The following is a 21,878-nucleotide window of genomic DNA, read 5'->3' on the forward strand; positions in this document are numbered from 1 at the left end:
GTACTTTCCTGATAACCACATGGATTTTTTGTTAGTTAAAAATAGTTAAGTAAAAAATGTTACAATTGACCACACTCTCCCCTACTCATTGCAAAGACAGGCAAATTATTTCTATTCAAGTGCTCCGACACTCGCAATGCCGAAAGCTTCAGAATTCTAAAGTAGTTTAGAATTCCGAAAGCAGTGATCCATTTGAAATCGATCAAAGAGAGAGGTGTTTATCAAGATTTCAGCCGAAAACAGAGTCGTGGGAGGAGGCAAATTCTTAGATAAGACAAAATCTGACAATCGGTCAAATAAAATATGTTATCGGTGTCTACAACAGTAATCAAGAATGCAAATATATCATAGTTTGAAAGGGAAAATAATCGCCACATTATCCACTGGCATGAACTGGGTAAAAATATCAAAAGTCGTATGGCAATCATTTCAGAAGACTAGAAAAATGGAACAACTTATATAATTACTGACTCATATCATACTTGGAAAAGAGCCAATCAGGGAGCAATGAGGCTTTCATTGTTTTGGGATTGAATCAGCTGGCATTCCCGCATTTGCATAAAGGGAAAAGAAACATATGCTCCTTTTTCAATTCATCTTAGGAACGGATTGTATATTACATACATCACGTTCTACAAAAAATTGGCTTCTTCGAAGAAAATGTTCAGATATTATTAGACTCTGTCTAAGATTCTGTGTAAAATCTTAATTATCAGGTAATCTTAATAACTAAACAGCTTTATTGCTTTCACGAGGCTGAAACCGGTTTGTACTTGTTTACGTTCGTGCATCAATGGGTAAAATCAGACGATATATAACATAAATTTGATGATAGGATAAATGAGACGATGTAGAATATGTTTATTATATCATGCATTATATTAGCATATATTATAATAATGAGATCAAATTATGAGACGCAGCGCAGTTTTTCAATAATAAGATGTTTTGCACGAGTTTATAGGCAATACTTTTATATTTAAACATACATGTGAAATGGGGTTTTATTCAGGAGATTTTTTTTTACGTACTTCCTATTCGTATTTATTTTTAACGTATGGTATTACAATGTTAACCCATTGATACAGGAGTGTAAATCGCGTAAAAACAATACAACTGTATAGTACTGATAATTATAATTTTACATAGATTCTTAGAGTACGGCCATTGACTGTATCCACTTGAAAACATTTTCGGAACACCAAGAATAAAGAAACAATTGTCGAAGAAACTATTGAGAAAGCATACATTAGAAAAGCATATAGGAGAATAATGGACCTTCATTTCCAATTTTAAAGATCATTTGAATGGTGTTTATTTTAGCTTTGAACTTTTGAGACAGGCTATTATTTATCAGGGTAAAATAAATGTTTCCTGTTTTTAATGACAATCACATGAAAATGTTATTGACTTTAAAAAAAAAATCAAGTTCTGCTGCCTACGCCACTGTACAAAGGCGATTTTTTAGAGCATTCCCGGCCTCTAACAGCAAATCAACGCTAGAGAAGGAAAACCAAATAATATTGAAATTTCGAGTTTTGATAGTCACGCACAAGAAGAAAAAAAAAACGAAAAAGATTTTCGTGCACACTTTTTTGTTGTTGTCCAGAAGAGATGATGAAAAGGAATGTCTCACAAAAATAGAAAATCTTCAGAGTTTGTCAGTGGCTGGAACCCATATAGTTGGAGCAGATTCGTTCTGTATCACTTCTTTAACCCTCTCGTAGATTTCTTCGGGTGTGTCCCCTAGCACAACAGCTATTGCAAAAATAAAAAAACAAGTTAGTCAGTCGCTTTATAATGAATTCCTCCCTACCTGAATTATAAAATTTATGGCTATTCTAGGATTTTCCCCTTATAAGAGACAGAATTATAAACAGATATCAATGACTTAAAGAATGCAGAATAACATAAAAACCTAATTTTAAAATCTCTTTAAATTGATTTTTCTCTGAAACAATCTTCTTTGTGAAAGGCATGGTTTGACATACTAATCGTACTTTTAAACGAAAATAAGTAAATATCACCCATGTAGGTATAAGGCTTTTGATTCCAGACTCACTGAGGAGATCAGTGTGCTAGGAGAGAGATTTTTAAACTGGACTGGTCAAAGCTGCTAAAAGAATTTAGCCTCATCTAAATTAAGAAGTTGTTATAGTTCATTAATCAGATTAAATAATAATTAAATAAATATTTTTTTTAATAAATTCATCATGATTCGTCTTCCATCTACCAACAAAATCAGGAACAGATAGATTGTAGGGAAAATGAAGACAAGAAAAAACACATATTTTCGTGTTGTGACATACAAATTATTCATAGAAAAATAATATCACATTTATATAACATAATAATTAGAGCTCGGATTTTGATGACCTAAAAAATCTCAATTAATGCCCTTAAAAAGTGCAAAAAATGCCCTTACAAAGTGCAAAAAATGCCCTTAAAAGTGCAAAAAATGTCCCTAAAATGCGAAAATTGCGCTAAAAATGCCTTATGACATGACTTAAATAGAAGTAAAAATATTGAACTAAAACAATGTTTTACTCTTTAAAATTATTATGAGTCGTTTCAAAAAATATAAAGCAATGCAATACTTGTTCTACGTTCATTAAAGTTTGAAAAATATGTTTTATATCCTGAAATAACAAAAAAAAGGAAAATATATTGACTCCAAAACATTTTCATTTTGAATAGAAACTTAAATGAATATAACAACTTCCATCTCATAATATTACTAAATATCAAAATTACAATGGATTATTAAATTGTTTTTTAATATTTTGAAATGTAAACGAGCGTCTCTTGTCTGAAAGCAAATTTTTATACCAGGAGAAGCTTCTTTCAACGTCTACTGATGTTATTGGTGCGTACTTGAAAAGGACGGTCACACTTACTGACAATTCTTCTTCAATTTGAAAATATGTTGCTTCACCTTTTAATTTCCTAGAGATTTTCTTCATTGTTTGGAAGCCAGTGTAGCAATAAAAAATTATAAAAAATAATAAAAATTAGAAAAAAATTAACAAAAAATTTTAGAAATGCTTTAAAATGCAAAATACGCCCCAAAATTTAAAGAAAATGCCCTATAAATCTCAAAAAATGCTCTAAAGGACAAAAAATGTCCAAAAATGCAAAAAAAATGCAAATGTCATCAAAATCCGGGCCTTAATAATAATATAACGTTTGAAAAATAATATCTTCTACACATGCTACAGAAATACTTTTATCAGATAAGGAGTTTACGTAGATAAGGAGTTTAAAGCAAGTAAGCATTTGTTTGTGACAAGCTAAGAAAATGACATTTTGAAATTTAACATAGCCACTGGCTATAGTAGCCACTGGCTGCCAGAGTCATGAAAAATGTTTGTAACTTTTGATAAGTGTGCACCACAGTTGCTCTCGTAAAGGCGATTGACAACACTACAGTTTTAATTTGAAATCCGTCGTTAAACTTAAATAGGCTCTTGCGTGATTGGATATTCGCGTGACGTTTATTTCTGGATCAAGTATTGGAGGAAATTAACCATCGAAGAGGACTTTTCGATTGAACTAAACCACTTTTTCATTACATGGAGAGGAACACCACCAACACTTCCCATGGTTAGCATAACAGCAAGGGAATTCTAACCCATGATCCGTCTACCACTGATGATAATTTACGTCAGCACTATGGTCGGTGCTAGCCGGGTGCAGAATTCGTATCGACCAGTCATCGCTGGGATTCGAACCTGGCTCACCACCTTGAAAGGCGAACACTCTGTACCCTGAGCCATCATGGCTCCGTATTATAGTATTAAAAGTATAAACATTTTTAAAAAAAGAGAGTAAATTTGTTGGAAAAAAAAACGAGATTAGGACGTGAATTTAGGGTGGTATCACCGCCGCCTATTTCACACTGTAAGGTTTAATAGCTATTTTTTCAAGTCAGCTAATCTCTACAAGACATGACATTCTTATTACAATCGTTCTTTTCGGACATACATCATGCGTTGTTCAAATTCATCTTTCAGAAAATAATATCAAAATTCATTAGCGAATATTGAAATTTGTTTCTCTTTTGTTTTAATACATTAAAGACCAACACATTTCCCGGGCATCAGTCGAAACATTGTGATCAACTCACCTGTAAAATATTCAGCAAACTCTTGTTCCAATTTTAAAGATCTTTCGAATGTCTTTCTAGCTTGATCTTCTGTTATCCTTTTGTTAAATTCCCTGCTCATAAAAAGAGATGGAATTAGCCACTTTAGATCGATTCAAACATTCGAGGACATTCATTCATAAAATTATTACATAATGAATACGTTTTTTTTTCAATGTTAATGAAATACTTCGTCTGAAAGAATAAATAAAGACATGCTTCATTAAAAATACTTTAAACTCTTTTCTGAGAATTTCACTGCAAATATTTGCACGAATCAAAATATGTTCATTTTAGTCAATTATAAAACTTGTTTATGAACCCTTTCGGGACGGGAGAGTCATAAATGTATTCCTAAGCAATCAGTAAAAAATAAAAAGCGTTAGTTTAAGTTTGGGCATGGCTAATTTGACAACATATTATTTTTGCTTTCAGTTTAAATCTAACACATGTGTGTTGACAGTGTCTCAATTTTTAATTCAAACTAAGTCTTGGTGATATAAATAAAGCCCGACCCACCAATAATCGATTGCTATGAAAGTAGTATGGATAACCGGTATTCCCTAAGAATGGCTCGAGAAGGTAAAAGGAAAATTAAATAGCTGTTTATTATTCCCAATAATATTCCACGACACGATAGGAAAGTGGGTCGGCATTTCTACAATAAACAATTGTTTTCAAATAAAATGTATCAATGGTGACCTTAGTATGAGTAAAATCACTTTAAAGCAACAACAAAAAACATGGAGAATACTCACATAATTGATTCGACTGATTTGGGTTTAACGAAGATAGCTATGGGATGCAGATTTGCCATTTGAAGACGTTTTATAGCATTTCCGCTCACATCCAATATACAATGCTTTCCCTACAATAAATATTACAACAATAAGATTCAATACACAACAATATAGGCAGTGAACTCTCGCTATTATCATATCCGTTACAACAATAAATCCCTCTGTTACAATAGTTATTCGTGGTCCCCACTAACTTTCATATGAATTAATGTTATCCAACCTCTCAATATTCTTTGAAACAATAAACATTTCTACCTTATGTTCCCCCATTTACTACTGGTTTTTAAATAATGTAATTATTATCTTTTCTTACAAGGGAACATTCTTAGAATTGCCTCACTTATCTCTCAAGAAGTCTACAGATGCAACATTCCTTCACCTTATAAGCTGATCATGAATATGTAGAAAATGACCACATGCACACCCATAATAAATAGAGAGTGAGTGGGGGTACCATTTACAAACGAAAATCAATTTCTTGCTTTGGATTCAATGCATACTTTGTTTGTTGACTTAACAGTAATAAAAAATTAATAAACAAACAAAAATATCGGATTATTTTCCATAAAAAAGATTTTCCGGTATGTTTAAGCTTATTTACCTGAAATTATTTAAATTGTTTTTACTATTTAACCATAATTAACACTCTGGAAACTAATTTCTTACATACTATATAAATATATTTATAGTTATTACATACATAATATTAAAGGACCAATATATATATATATATANCTGTATATATATATATATATATATATATATAAGGTAAGGCCCTGGTTGTCGCTACGGGTTGGTAAGGTGCTGGGCCCATGTGCGAGAGTTCGTGGTTCGAACCTCGCTGGACGAAGACTCCTCGTGTAGTAAAGTGACTGATGTACGTTAAATCTGTCGAGTCGCTAAAGTCCTCCATGCTCCCATAACAAATCAAAATCTCTGGGGGTACTGGATTGGAGATCTATCGTTCTCCGATTCAGGCCAAAATTACGATCTGTGGATGAATGAATGGATGTATGAATGTGTCCGCCCTATAAACGGGTGTGACGTACGGTGTAGCAGAAGTTGAATTCTTGGCCATAGATGGCGCCACTGGAAAACAAGAACAATCGTTCCCCCTCTGCCTAAACAGGCATACGTCAACAACATATATATATATATATATATATATATATGCACCGAAGAGCCATTACATTATGACCACCCTGCTAATAACATGTAGGACCACCTTTAGCCCTCAAAACTGCTAGCATCCGCCGTGGCATTGATTCCACAAGGTGCTGATAGGTAGTCTGAGGTTTCTGGTACCAAGCGCTCACCAACTGGTCCTGCGATTCCCTCACATTGCACATTGGGTAGCGTAGCAGCACGAGTTTTGTTTTCCAAGTAGGACCACAAATGCTCTATTGGATTAAGGGCAGGTGAATTTGGGGTCCAAGACATGACTTGAAAGTCATTACGATTCGACCCTTATGACATGGTGCATTATCCTGTTGGTAAACACCATCCCGCGGAGGAAAAACTGTTGCCATTCATTTTTTAAAAATTTATTTGAGAGATAAAAATCTATAGAAATTTAATTGTGTCAAAATGAGTGGAGTAGTTTTGGAGAGGGTTTGGGACATAAAACCGAAATTAAACAACACTCCGAACTATTGTAAGGTAAGTAGGATGTAGATATAAAATAGGTTTTAATTAATTTCATTATTCCCTTATAGTTTTAAAACATCATATTTTTTTTAAAGTTGAGATTATTTACATTATCAATCATTGTTGTTCAATTAATTTTTCTTTTTGTTCAATAGCAATTATGAAGAGAAATTTCATTTCTCGAGAGTATATCTTCCTCCTGATTAGTATTTCCCTTTTTTATATTTTATTTCATATTCATGCATTACAAAACAGATGTTTCCCATTCTTCAACCAGACAAGAGCTGTATGTATAGTGTCCCATGAAGATAATGCATACATTTCTCAAAAGCATCTTTCATTGATAAACAATAATTGAATAGTTTTTCTCGTAAGTTAATTGTTTCGAATGAAAATGTTGCGTTCCATTAATACTTGAAATTTTGTATCATTGAAATCGTCGAGTTCAAATTATAACAATTTAAAAAAATTAATTAAACGGTTTTCAAGGTACCATTTACTATAAAAATGCTAATCATAAAACTATTTATAAAAAAATCAAATTTTTTTTTTTCATTTTTAAATAAAAAATGCGTCTTTTCGGGGTATTTAAAAATGAAGTGAATTCTGAAATTTTAGGAAATGACTGAAGGCACGTCACGTCCCTCGACGCTTCACTAGAAACTAATGCTAATCAAAAACCAGTTTATTTGTACAGGCAAAGGGATCGATTTATTTTAGCTTCATTCTTTAAATAAATAGGTTATTTTGATACTTCCTTCGCTCTTATGAATCCATATTCATTTTTGACAGGATTTCAGGATGACAAAAATTCTTAAAGAGTGATTTAAAAAAAAAACCGTTGTCGAAGGGAAACAAGATAGGAGACGCTATATTATTATATTCCAACATACGATAGTATCCTTTTTTTTCATTTAATAACCGTCGTTGAACAGCCAACCCAAATTTGGGTATACGACTATTAATGCTCAACTCTGTAGCCTTGAAATTTTGAACCAATCTAGAAGACAAGGAAACTCCTGGATCAGTACCCCCAGAAGCAGGGCTCGAAAAAACTCAGAAATTTTACCTGTCCCCGAGGACGGCTTGTCCAACAATGCACCCGTCCTCCGTTCAAACTAACCCGTCACTTTTAAATAAATAAAAATATAATTTTCTCCTCTTTATTACAAACATTTATATAAATTGTACAATGAATTAGTCGTTACAAGGATTACATTATACAGTAATAAAAGAAATACTAGGTTACTAATAGTAACCTAGTATTTCTTTTATGAAATAATTTAAATGACAAGGGTCAAGTTATCTGGAATGTCAAGTTATCCGAGGGTACTGCGTTTTTTAAATGAATCAAATATGACGTTTGCCAGTTCCACAATCAAGCCAGTAATTTACAGAGGTTTCTGAACAGAAATCTGAAAGGGGTTTTCCATTTAGGTAGATGTTCAAAATTGCTTTTAAAGCTTCTTGTTTAAGACCAGTACGTATTGTGTTTTTTTTGTAAGTTTATTGCTGCAAAGCCCCTTTCAACCGCTGCAGTACTCCCAGACAGAGAAAACATCAATATATGCGCAGTATTGCGGGTCATTTTGCTGCCTTGTAACTTACAAGACTCTTGTAAGATAACAAAAATTGAAAATGTATCACGAACATTAACGGGAAAATGGCCGCCCGCGCGGACGTCGGATTCGAGAAATTCGTTGTCCGCGGAGAATTTTTGACCGTCGAGGACGGGCGGACGGGCTGTTTTTCGAGCCCTGCCCAGAAGTATTGCTTTGTTATGGGAACATGGAGAACTTTGTGACTCGACAGATTTACCGTGCATCAGTCACAGTTTACTACACGGTAAGTCTTCGGCCGGCGGGGATCGAACCCACGACCTCCGGCCCTCATGGTATGGGTTTTGTGAAAGTGAGTCACTCTGTAGCGTCTTGGCCATCACTCACAGTTACTGATACTGTATTTAATATTTTATAGTCGTCGTTGAAAAGCCAACCCCATTTTTGAGTTGACGACTACTCATGATCAACTACGCAGCCTTGTTATTTTGAACCCGATTCAGAAGACAAGGTAACTCCTGAATCAAGCAATGGGAGAAATTTGCCGTCTTGGAGGACTTTTTGGTGGAACAACCCAGCATATGCGTTAGTAAACCCACGGTGACGGCTCTAACCCATGATCCGTCAACCGCTGAGGATATGTGGTGGGTTGGAAGAGTGTAAATAAATTACTTTTTCGGCGATCTCCCTGACTGATGCAACACTTGTTCCATAGAGATTATCATTGTATTGTCCAGCTTCGATGAAGAGGTGGTTCTGAATATCTCTTTCCATCTGCTCCCTAGAAGCCACAAAATGGTAATCTCGACCGTCCACTTCATAATCACGTTTAGGCCGCGTCGTATCTAAAAAGATTCACACTCTTGTCGTTCATAAAGTATTCATCCATACAACTTCAAATACATTTATTTTTTAAACACTTAATGTCAATACCAGGGTTGGCAAGTTTTTGACACATGACGGTTTTTACCATGGTTTTTACCGTCATGTCAAAAACCCATAGTTTGGGTAAAACTGTATTTTTATTTGAGTTCAACTGCTTATAATTTAAAATTAATTCATTTTTGGGCAGTAAAATTAGAAAAAAAGTTGTTAAAAGATATTTAAGAACAGATTCCCAACATGATTATATCAAAACATACTATTTGAAGTTATATATTAGGATACTAAACAAAATTTTCCACATTTCCAAGCATCATTTTGTTTGGCATATTACATTACTGAAGAATGTCAAGTCATTCTTGACTTAGAGTTTGTTAGTAGTTACAAGTTTTGAAAGTTTTGTTTAACTTATTTCTAATATTTAAGAAATGCCAAATTTTAAATTCTTCTTTTTAGTTCTTGAATTTATTAAAAGTTCCAAGCATTTTTGTTTGTTTGTTTGTTTATTTCTAACAATTAAAAAGTGCAAAATTTTGAATACTTTGCAAATCAAGCTATAATGATAAAAGTATCACTATTTTCAATAAGTATATTACAACATTTCTATATGAATGTATATCCTTCTATAAGAATACATGTATTTGGTTGCAAAATCAATAGCAATCATTTACAACATACATAAAGGCAATTATGTGAAAATAATATATTGTCCGCTATATGCCATAAATGAAAGAAAACAGTAGGTATTTGACGGTTGTTACCACTGTCATGTCAAAAACCAGTTTTTGACGGCAAAAACGCAACCCTGGTCAATACAGTTTTTTTCAAACATTAATTTATTCATTAAATAGGGGTCAAGGGTTAGTCATTGTTTTAAATTTTACTATAAGCGATTCACATATTTTTGACGAAGTTTGCCACATATTTTAAAAATAACATCAGTGATAATTTCTAACTTACAGCTCTATTTGAACAATAGTTTTATTGCGGGCATTTAAATATTTCATTATTTTATATTCGCAGCGTGACATAAATTCAATAAAGAACATTACATTGTCACCCAATTTATACTTCTGTACTTGTCTGATATCACCCGCTTTCTTTTCAATTAGTTCCACACTCTCCCGATATATTTATATATTATTATAATATATAAATATACTAGTGGGTTGCGCCCCCTGCTCGCTAACGCTCGCCAACCCCCGAAAATTGCTACGCAATCTTATATGGTTTGCTTCGCAAACCAAGGTCGCTTCGCTCGCTACTAACTTAGGTACATTGCAAATGCACAAAATTCTAAGAATTCAAAACAATCATTCAAATCCATATAAAAACTTTTTTTTTAAAACAAAATTACATATTTTTAGTAAATACTACGTCACTAAAGTAAATTTGAATTCAAATAAATGACATGTAATTCGTTAAACCTATTAGAAATGTGCTATAGTATAAAATCTTAAGATAAAATTTCTAAAACTGATATCTCTTTAAAAAGGTTAAAATTTTGGCTATAATTAAGTCTATTAAAAATTGAAATAAGTGAATTGCAATGGAAAAACCTGCATAAACAAATTAATTCTAGTAGAACAAATAAATTCGTGATGTAAATCAAAAATCGTCAAATAAATTCGTGAAAAAAAGCGCTTTCGACAAAATACTAAAATAGAGATCTACCGACAAAGACTACTCACTTCTGCCTAGCTTATGCTCTCTCTGGTTATTTCAGTTTCCGTTTTTAAAAGCGCTATATGTTGAGCCATCTCAGCTAGATTTGCGGCATTTTTAGCGGCAATCATGGGTCGATTTTCCAGCGTTGCCATTCGGAGAGTTGTAATGAGGCTTTTTTTGTCGCCGTGTAAGAGAAATATATATATAGCTATATATTTAATTTATATATTAGCTTTATATATTTATATATCTTGTTCAAATTTTCAATCGTCGTAATAAATTTCTTTTTATTCATCCCTTCAAGTTCAAATACATTCTTGTGGTGTTCATACAGTTTTTTTTTTCCAAATATTAATTCATTCATTAAATTTAATTCATTCATTTTAGGATTTAGAATTAAATTTATAGAAATTTTTTTAATTATTTATTAAGAAGTAACTAAAATAAAATTTTTCTTTGTTAACAAAAGTAGGATTTGACTTTTTTTCAATATGATTTGTTTTTTTTTTTATCTGAAGATGTGTTGTCACTTGACTATTTGTAAATCTACATTGGAATTCTATTTCGAAGGGAAGTTCAAACAAGGGTGCCTGCTGGAAGATTCAGCTTTTCAATCCAAAGACAAAGGAAGTAAACAGGATTTTTTAAGCCAGTGACTAAATTCGACATTTATATCTCTTTAGCAATAAAAGATAAAAAACGAAAAAGCATTTTACAAAATCGTAAATGAAAAGTTTCTTAGAATATAAAGCTGCAAAAGAATGCAGAGTAGCTATTAAAGAGAAAAGCAGTTTAAAAAAATTTAAACGCTAGATCAGCGTAATTTCTGGAATGTTATTATTTTAAAAGGAATCTTTTTACGTTTCATTATTAATGAAAGGGATGGGATACTTACGTGGTACACAGCTGCCAAATTTGTCGGGATACTCGGAGATTAAATCATCATTGATCCTGTCTTTCAATGGTCCCAGAATAATCACAGGTCTCGTGTATGAAACTGAAAAGAAAAATAGGTATTTCTATCAACAAAAAAAAAGCGAAAAACTATTGATAATATTGAAGTATCATTTCGATAGGGGTAATTGACAGACATTTCAAATAACAAGTTTTTACCAAAGATGTAATTGGACCCTATCAAAAACAAATTGTGAAGATAAATACAACTTACTCTCTTGCTGTACAACGGCTTCGTATGACAAAACGTGTTCTTCTGTGCCTCCTGAAAAAGATTTTTTATTTGTATATTTTTTCGAATGATGAGCATATTTTTTACAATAACATCTAAATATTTTCTCCAAAAATCACAAAGTCTGCTTGTTCTTCTGATAGAATAATTTGAAGTAGTATTGATGCATGTCTAACGGGTCGGCATTTATTAATCTTTGAGAAGAATTATCTCTTATGTTCAGACTCATGACATGGTGTAAACATGCAAATGCATCAGAGATAACTTTAAATTAATAATCCCACGAAAATCATATTACCTGTTTAAAAATTTCGTTCGCTTTAGAAATATATAAATAGGAAACAACAGTCATGTTTCAAGCGTTTAAAAACGGGCGCCCATTTTCAAGTCGAGAATGAGAAGAAACAAAAATGATTTGAAACAGTGAAAAGTTTCCAACGAAGAATGGAAAAAAATAAAGGTGAGTAAGAAAACAAAGAAAACAATAGTAGCTAATAGTGGAAAGTGTTAAAAAAACAGAAAAAAAAAACAGTGACTGGATGTAGTATTAGAGTAAAATGCATCTCCATGCACTATGGAGAGGTGGAGAAAAACACATGTCGTTAACAAGAGAATCAGGATTCATATGAATAAAACAAGCGATTCCAGGGCATCACTGATGTGACTGGGGTGCAAATAACTTCGAAATTCATTTTATGACACTGCGCATCAATGGATGGTTTCTCGTATTCTTGATAAGGGACATATGTATTGTGTTCCTTATTTTATTACTCATTTTTTTTCCATTTTTCGTTTTATATTTTAAATCACTTTTCTTTCTTCTCATTCTCCCCTGACAAGTCATGAAAATGAGCTCTTGTTTTTCAGCTTTCGAAACATAGTGACAGTTCTTTCCTATTTATATATTTTTGAATATGTTTGCGAATAAAGTTTTTAATCCAGTAAATATAACTTCAGTCTGCAGTAGTAGTAGTATATCAAAACTGTTTCCAAACTCGGGGGCACCATTATGCGGGCAATTTTTCTCTTAAAATAAAATGATTATACATGTGAGACAAATGTTTAATTGAAAATACGAATATGAAATTTTGGTCCAAAGTACATTGACAATAACTGTAGAGTTTTATGTTTTCAATAGGATTTAACCTTTTGTTAGCTCTCAATGTTGGTCCAATAAAAGTGAATTTCGACCAGCATGACAACTGAAGTAAATTTGATACAACTCTAAAAGTTTCCCCGGATTTTGCACAAGGTCGGTTTTGAAAAATAAAATGATGAAATGATAAAAACATTTCTACTCAAAAAGAAAACAAACTTTCCCAAAATGATTATTTTATAGTATCATAAATATAGCTATCCATGCACAAAAAGCGAATTAAGGAAAAGTAAACGTTTATATATATATNAACTCCGTAGCCTTGTAATTTTGAACCAATCCAGAAGACAAGAAAACTCCTGGATCAGTACCCCAAGAAGTATTGATTCGCTATGGGAGGATGGAGGACTTTGTGCCTCGACAGATTTAACATGCATCAGTCACCATTTACTACACGGAGAGTCTTTGGTTGGGCATGGATTCAGTGCCCTAGCCCAGCCCCTTTATATTATATTGTTGGATTTTCTTGTTTCCTCTATAATTACAAAACTAAGTGCGGTGTATTAAAAATTTCCACATTTTTTTCATGCGCAAATGAAGCTCTTTCTTGACCAATTAATGAAATGTAACTATTATTAGTTTGTGGGAAAAAAATGACATTAACACCTTTTTTCTAAGGTATTTTGCAGTATTCCTTAAAAATTTTTTTAAAAAAAATATTTGTTTATAAACTGTGTCATATTATGTAAGTATATTTTTTCAATTGTAAACAAAATGTAAGGATTTAAAAAACAATCGATAATTATTTGCCCAATAAAAATTGATAATTGACAAGTAATTTACAAAACGTATGAAGAAATATAATTAAATAGAATAAATGCAGTTCAGGTCATCATTAACCATTTTTAAAAAAATTCAGTGAATATAATATATCGTGAATAATTCAGTGAAATATAACGTGAGCAACCAAAAAAAAAAAAAAAAAATTTTTTTTTTTTAAATATAAATCAGAAGTTGTTTTTTGTTTTGCATTGATGACAACTATTAAGTTCCCTTTCGACCTGCTGATAAATCAATTCATTACTTTGGGAATAAATTCTTATTTAGATTCAGAGGTTTTAATCGGTAATATTATAGTTCAGTAATACTAAGGCACCGCCCCATCTTTAGCAAATTTCGTCAAAATTAAGAAGGGGCGCTTTATTGGGATATTGACTGCCCAGAAATACATGCTCCATTGGTAGATGCCGGATGGCTAAAAGTATGAATTTGTAAACGAATTGGTTCAAAATATGAATTTTTTGATTTGTGTGTTTCCTTTATTCGACTGCCTTGCACGTATAGAAAGTACTTAAGTGTACCGATTTCTGGTTTTAAAGGGCTATTCTTCTTTCGATTCATAACGGATCTTTTGGCGTCATTATGAGAAACAGGTACACAAAAGTGTAAAACACTTTTTTTTTTTAATGCGTTTAAAAAATATTTCAATTAAGTTCTAAAAAAATATTTAATATTTAATAAATGGGAGAGTTTTTGAAAGTTTAAGTTTTGAAGCTTTAAGTATATCATTAGCTATGAAATCCAAGCTTAAGAATACGATATAATTTTATGTCGTCAATAACAATGATGATTGTTCGTGTCACAAGCTAATGGTCATTCTCTTTATGGAATCTGGTTGTTACAAATAAACTCTCTAACTTTAATCAAAACACAATAATAATAATAAGTGAACAAAAACTTACTCAAACTACTAGTTTCAGGGTCACTTGTATTGGACACGGTCATCTCTATAGAATTAAAAAAAAAAAGAATTAAAACACACAATCACATTTGAAGATCCAAGTGGAAGAATATGACGATTTGAAAGCCGTGAGGATTATTAACCCCAACAATAACAATTGGAGTTCTCACCCACAGAAAATGAGCCAAGTTGGGGAAGCAAAGACGGCGGAAGTGAGAATTGGCGAGGAATTTTATTTGTTATTGTCTAACTCAATTTTCAAATTTTATTTCAACATCAAAAATTTTAAATTTTGTTTTGAAATGTTCAGAAACATAAATAAATGCTTGTGACGTCCCTGCATATTTTTACAATTTCAATCTAACGCCTAAAAAGTCTTTCTTAGAATCTCATTTCACCCCCTTGATCTTCTTTTAAAGACAATGTACAAAAAAAAATCTCTCAAAAAAATATAACAGAATTTTTACGCACAATGCGCTAAACACCTTAACCGCTTATCAATTTTTTTTGAACAAAAATGTAAAAAATCAACATATTTTTTTTAATTTTATCAATAAATACAAGGAACTAAAACAAAACGTAATACACACGTTCTAAGTAGAAATTTTAATAAATCTTTAATTTACCATCAGTTTACTATCCCAAATTATCTAGGACAAATGAAAAAAGTTAAATATTAATCATTGTATATCTTCATAATCTGAAAAATCTTCTGCATTACTTTTACTTTCGCTCGCACACGCCATTTTTGTACTCTTTTTTTCAATGTAAATTCATCGACCATCGTATATACAATTGTACAAAACACGTATGCAGTCCCACTTTTTATTTTGCTTCCTGCCGAATAAAAACGTGAAAAAACAAAACGTATTGACGAATTCTGCTTGGCCCGAGTTTACTCGGGATAATAAATATTTGCAATATATACATACCCGAGTTAACTCGGGATAATAAATATTTGCAATATATACATACTCGAGTTAACTCGGGATAATAAATATTTGCAATATACACATACTCGAGTTAACTCGGGATAATAAATATTTGCAATATACACATTGCCGAGTTTACTCGGGATAATAAATATTTGCAATATATACATACCCGAGTTTACTCGGGATAATAAATATTTGCAATATATACATACCCGAGTTAACTCGGGACGCGGTTCAGTTTTTCTTAGTAGTTCGGGACAATTAATTTAAGACATTTTTAGTCTTGAATTAGGCAAATAAGCATACTTTCTCTGAATAAACATTTTTTTGCTTTGTTTCGAGGCAATAGGATTTATGCCCTCAAAATATAGGGGAGGGTTTCAAAAATCTGGAAAATAATATCCCAATAGTTTGGTCAGGAGGTCAAATGTTTGGACCTCTTAATGTTTATTTTACTGTTTGAGTATTTTGCCATATTTCCAAAATTTGTTTTAGCTAATCACACATTTTTGACTACAATCATGAAATCAGTTAATCCAAAGATATATTCCACGCAAAAAGCAACTATTTATAATTTTTGTAATCGTCCACAATTATTAAGGCACACAAATTTTTACAACATTTTAAAGAAAGTAATTCTATATGGCAAAATATGCAATGTGAAGGGAATCAGTCGAATAATTCCTCAGAAATCGAATTTTTAATGAACGATTTCATTAAAATTCGACTTTTGGGGGCCCCTCAATGTCAATTTCAGTTTTAGTGCATTTTGCCCTATTTCCAGAACTAATGAAAAAAAATCGAAAAGTTTTTAATACAATTACAGTCAAACCCGGCTATAGTGAACTTTCAAGGGACCAAAATTTCGGTTCGCTATAACCGGAGTTCACTCTATCCGTACTTCAAAAAATTTTAACTCATTTTACCGAACTGCTCCGTTTTATTACACATTATTTAAATAAATAACCCATAAAAAGAAATACAAAAATGATTAAAAAAATTATGTAGTCACAAAAAATATGTTAACTTTTATTTTTTATTCCTGTTTTAGGGAAATTTAGGGATGGTAAACGGAGATAAAAGATGCAAACAAGAAAAAATGCTTACGGCTACAATCCACTCGATATATAACTTAGAAACCATCAATAGTTTTTATATAATTTTTTCTTTTAACAGGGCGCAATTCTAGTCTTAACTGAGCAGCCCCAGTTCAGCATTCTATTAATTTGTCTGCGTATTTCTTTCTCCTGACCTTTTCCATTTCATTTTAAACTTCTTCTGCGCATTATAATAGGGGGCGTTGGTTTTTCAGTTTTTAGTGTTTTCTTTTCCTCTACTTGCTTTTGAAGTTGATGCTTGACCTGTGACTTAGTGAGTTTTTATTTTTCTGATGATTTTGATTGATTTTCTTTTCTTAATTTGTTAATTATTTTGAATGTATCTTGTTTTTCCTGGACCTCTATACAAAACCATCGGGGTACTGAGGGAGATATTTTAAGCATTTGCTTCTCCCTCAATTAGAAATGGTTTTGTTTTTAATGGCTACCGAGGCCGGTACCCCCTGAAGACGTCGGCTTCGGTGGTCATATTTTTATTTATATTTTTATTTTTATTTCATTCGTTTCTTGTATGGATAGTATGAACTTTTTTCTGTCTTCGACTGATTTTTCTTTATTTTTTTGTAATAATTTTGAAATTTCTACTTCAAAATAAATGTATATATATATACTGATTTTTAAGAACATTTATAGCATGGAATGTAGCAATGAGCATTCTTTCTTGTTTGCTTCATTATAGAATTGGTTCAGTATTCAAAGAAGCCGTCATCGCCCAGTATCTGGACAAATGCTTCGAGTCAAAGCCGATGAATTTGCTAAGCAATTGGGTGAGACTACTTTTATGTGCTCGAATCGCTGATTAGACAGGCTTAAAAAGCAGAATAACATAAATTGAGGAAAAATTATTGGAGAATCGGGAAGAGTGTTTCCATATCTGATGTTGCTCATCAGCTAAAGATTACTAATTTTTTTGTACGCAAGACGAAGAGTCATAAAATATAAAAGTGTACACATTTTTGTTACTACGTATTATTTTTCAGTCATTTTATTCGTCATTTATTTAAATAATGTGTCATAAAAGAGGGGAGTTTGGAATCATTAGTTAAAATTATTTGTGGAACGGTTATAGTGAAGTCCCGGTTACAGTGAACAGAAACTTCGGTCCCTTGAAGGTTTACTATAGCTGGGTTTGACAGTAGGGGTGTCCTAACTAAACTATTGAGGCCCTATTTTCCCGAATCATTAAAAAATGCTAATTTGGAGAAAGTACGTAACTTCGTCTTAGCATAATATTTAAGGTGGGAATGATCTATTCTTCAGTCTTCACCTTCCCTCAAAAATTTGAAAACTGTTAGTGATTCGATAGTAAACTTTTTGTTTTGATAAAGTGTGTCGACATTTTGAATAAAAGCCAACAAGTCAATTAATTAAGAGAAGAAGTGGTCAGACTGGAGAAAGTCAACAAGATAATTTCATTTCGATTAAATTTTCTAAATTTTCATTTTTTGTTCACAAATACATAATTTTATTTAACGTAGTTTTAAAATTATTTGTTATTTCTTGATGTTTTAATTACAGTAATAATTTAATCTTTCAATTATATAAAAATGGATAAATACTACTTTTAACTAGAACTTTTAATAGTTAAATAATTAGATTTTTATTAAGTAAATTAATTATATATTTGGTTTTATAAACAATAATCTAGATGATAATTATCATGAGGAAGAGAAAAAAATTAAAAATTATGTAGCACCGGTACAGTTAATGAAAAATGAATATTAACATGAACAATTTTTGTTGAAAAACATTCTTCATTATCATTCAAACATTTTTCTAAGGCCAGAAGTCATATCTCATCATTTTATTAAAAATCGGTGAACATTTTTTATTTTAGTATAATTCAATTTTGTTCAATTGGGTATACTATAGCCTACGTCACAGGTCGTGTTATTCCTACTAAATTTGACTAGTAAACAGCATTTTCTGCGAACCTGATTTCTAGCAACAAGTAAACATTAAACGAAGTGTGTTGTTATAAGTCGCTACTCGTCAGGTTGGAAATGTATTAGTCTAGTTCCTTTTGAAATAACTTATTTTGTTGTTTTATCTAAGTTTATGAATTTAATAAACATATTTAAAACTCAGTTTATTAATTAAACTAAAAGGTAAATATTATTCCTAGTAAAATTTTCGGAGTGGAAGTAGTTGTGTTTTTTTTCATATTATACCCAATTAACGCCTGTTTCTCCTATCTTTTAATAATTAGCACTTCATAAATTATTGCTGTAATTCATATCTAGTCACAATACAATATTCAAATTAATATCATTTGTAAGTACATGAAATCATTTAAAATAACGTGAAATCATAATTAATCTTTAAATATAATTTACATTTTTTGCAGTTAACAGAAATAAAAAGAAGAAAGCTTCTTACTCAGCAGGATTTAACTAGTATACATGCTTACAATTTCAAATGTGTTTTTTTTTTCGAAATCTTTTTAACATCCTATTTCAAATTGCCCTCTCCTTGTTTGATTTCATGTTTGAAAAATCCTACATTAACATTGAGTGACTATTCTGGAGCTAAGATGTTTTGACGACACTGTTCGTAAACAGACAAAAAAGTGGAGATATTCCATTCTTTTCTTCATGCCAGAAACAAACGATTTTGTGCTGATGTTTTAAAAACAAATTTTTCATTTTAATGCAAAATATTTTCCAACGTCGCACTGACAGTATATTCTTTATCATAACTTTGTTACAAAAATTAAATTCACACAAAATATTTATTTAGAAATAGATAATTTGATTGAGGCATTAGAACGATCAAATTAGATATAGTAAGAATGCTCCTTGAGTTTCAAAAATCGCGAATTGTATTTTATTATTCTTTTGGATTTAAACTATTTTTAACTGTAGCGTTTCTCTGATAGAATTATTCAGACTATTGATTAAAAAAATTATTAATATGCAAAGAATAATGACATCATGTGAAAACGATGAACTGGATCGTTCGAAAAGTCGACTGTCAAATGATTGTTTACTTTTCAAAAGTTGAAGGAATTACAAAACTCAAAAACATTTACATTGTTACAAAATAAATGGAGTATAAATACTGACCTTTAGTGGGAGATCCCTCTCCTGTTAGAGTTGTACATGAAAAGTAAATATTAGAAAAAGTTACACAATGAATGAAAAAGTATCTCAGAAATTCTATTTTTTTTTCTTTCCTCTACAGATTTTTACTTTGTATTGCCTCGATTGTATAACGTGCACATAATGTGGTACATAATGTACCACATTATGTGCACAGTGGTACATAAATGTGGTGCACCGCATTGGAGTATACTTCAGAAATAATATTAAACTATGAATTTAACATCACTTGTTAATCCCTCTGCTTGATCGCTTTCTTAAAGAGCAATCTCGGTACCATATCCGTTTGCGACTATCCACTACGTAGCCATGTCATTTTGAACCCAGAAGAGTGGCGAACTTCTGGATCAAACTGCTTTTAGATTGAACTATTTGCGGAGAGGAAAAACAATTTATAAAAGCTTTCACGAAGGCAATCCCTCTACCACGGAAGATATTTTAAGTCAGCTCTGAGAATGGTGAGAGCCGGGTGCAGAATTCGTATTGAACAGCCATCTCTGAGATTCGAACCTTTTTCACCAGAGTAAGCTCCCAATGGTCAGTTCAGTAACGACACTGTACGATTTCAAAAAAAAGATATCAACCATTTGTTAATAGTTTAGTTTTTTCCTGTGTGCAATTTCTTAGAATGCTATTAAAAAGAAAACACGTGTTATGAAGCGGGAGACAACAAAATGCAGTTTATATTTTACATACGGAATTTTCTACGTCTGCCGGCGGAAAAAAGCACTCTTAAGAGTGCCATCACACATTATATTTTGTTTACTGAATTGTGTGTGGGCCTATTTTTTACATTCTGTAAACAGTTAAATGGTATTTTTAAGGTATGGTGATAATATTAACTTATTGTGGAAGTGTTATTAGATTAACAAAAGAAAGTATCAATCAAATTTCGTGTTAATTTCTAATCTGACACGTGTTAGTTCATGCTAAACAGGCTGATGCAAAACTAATGGTGGCAAATAAAAAAGGGAAAATGAACAGCTATCGCAGAACAATGTGGAGTCTCAAAGCAAGGGGGAATTTTGTCTACTCTGTAACTATGAGTACCGAGATACTTTATCAACCGGATTTTCAGACGTGGCAGGACTGTCTGCGTAATTTACACGCAGTCTGTACTGCAAGTTACGATCGCTCCTTTGTAATAAACGTTCATATTCGTTGTTTTTCAAAGGTTGGTCTTTATTTACACATTCCTCGTCCTTTACTTTGAGATCCCACATTGAATGTTACTCTTTTGTTTTAAGTTTTGTCACAATCTGTGTATCTAGGGTGACCAGTGTCCACAAGAATCTGATAGCAAAATTTCTAAAAGAACATTCGAACCTCTTTTAAAGAATATTATTTCAATGAGAGGATCCCTGTTTCAAAGAATAGGAATCGATCTGCAGACTTACTTTCTATGTCGCTGTCTTCCCCTGCGTTTTCTTTACTCTTCATGAACGGAAACTTCCGTGAGAAGGAGAAATTCTTCTTCTTACGATCTAAAGTATTCTGAAAGATAATTTCAATATATATTTTATTCACGAAACAAATATTAGCAGTTGAAACATACATCTCTGATCATCAACGTTCAGCAGTTTTGTTTAAAAATAATAATAAACTCTCTCCAAATTTCATCGAGACATTAGACAGGATGTCATTAGACACAAAGTGAAAGAGCAAACCATTCATGTCAGGCAAAGGTATGGCCCTCGTTTAACACCGCTGTTTTCAAGAGTTCTGCTACCAGGCCTGGTATATACAGTATTCTAATTCCCTGGCCAAATGATGAGACGCACTCTAAGATTCTATGTAAAATCTTAATCATCAGGTGATAGGGGAGAGTGGGGTCAATTGTAACAGGGTACGATTGTAACAGAGCAGAAATTTCGAGTGCCGGGTTCTAGATTTGGTTCCTAGGTAGCGCACAAGGTGTATTTAATAAATCTACATGTACACCCCTGCTGGCAACCATTTTTATGTACTTTTGAAAGAGTTACATCACAAAAGATATTTTCA

The 21,878-nt window shown here is 31.9% G+C and overlaps 1 protein-coding gene across 1 annotated transcript in view; it reads right to left on the reverse strand.

Annotated features, from left to right (window-relative positions):
• LOC107439267 (disks large homolog 1) overlaps positions 1-21,878 on the reverse strand; it is a gene marked incomplete in the record, with an annotated part of 144,892 nt that overhangs the window by 8,918 nt on the left and 114,096 nt on the right. The window contains 9 exon segments of the mRNA XM_043051194.2: positions 21-1,758; positions 4,127-4,218; positions 4,903-5,012; positions 8,823-8,995; positions 11,596-11,697; positions 11,869-11,919; positions 14,725-14,769; positions 19,842-19,862; positions 21,275-21,371. Of these exon segments, the coding sequence (XP_042907128.1) occupies positions 1,652-1,758; positions 4,127-4,218; positions 4,903-5,012; positions 8,823-8,995; positions 11,596-11,697; positions 11,869-11,919; positions 14,725-14,769; positions 19,842-19,862; positions 21,275-21,371 (798 nt within the window).

Source organism: Parasteatoda tepidariorum, chromosome 4 (assembly GCF_043381705.1).
Source record: "Parasteatoda tepidariorum isolate YZ-2023 chromosome 4, CAS_Ptep_4.0, whole genome shotgun sequence".
NCBI classification, from domain to species: domain Eukaryota; kingdom Metazoa; phylum Arthropoda; class Arachnida; order Araneae; family Theridiidae; genus Parasteatoda; species Parasteatoda tepidariorum.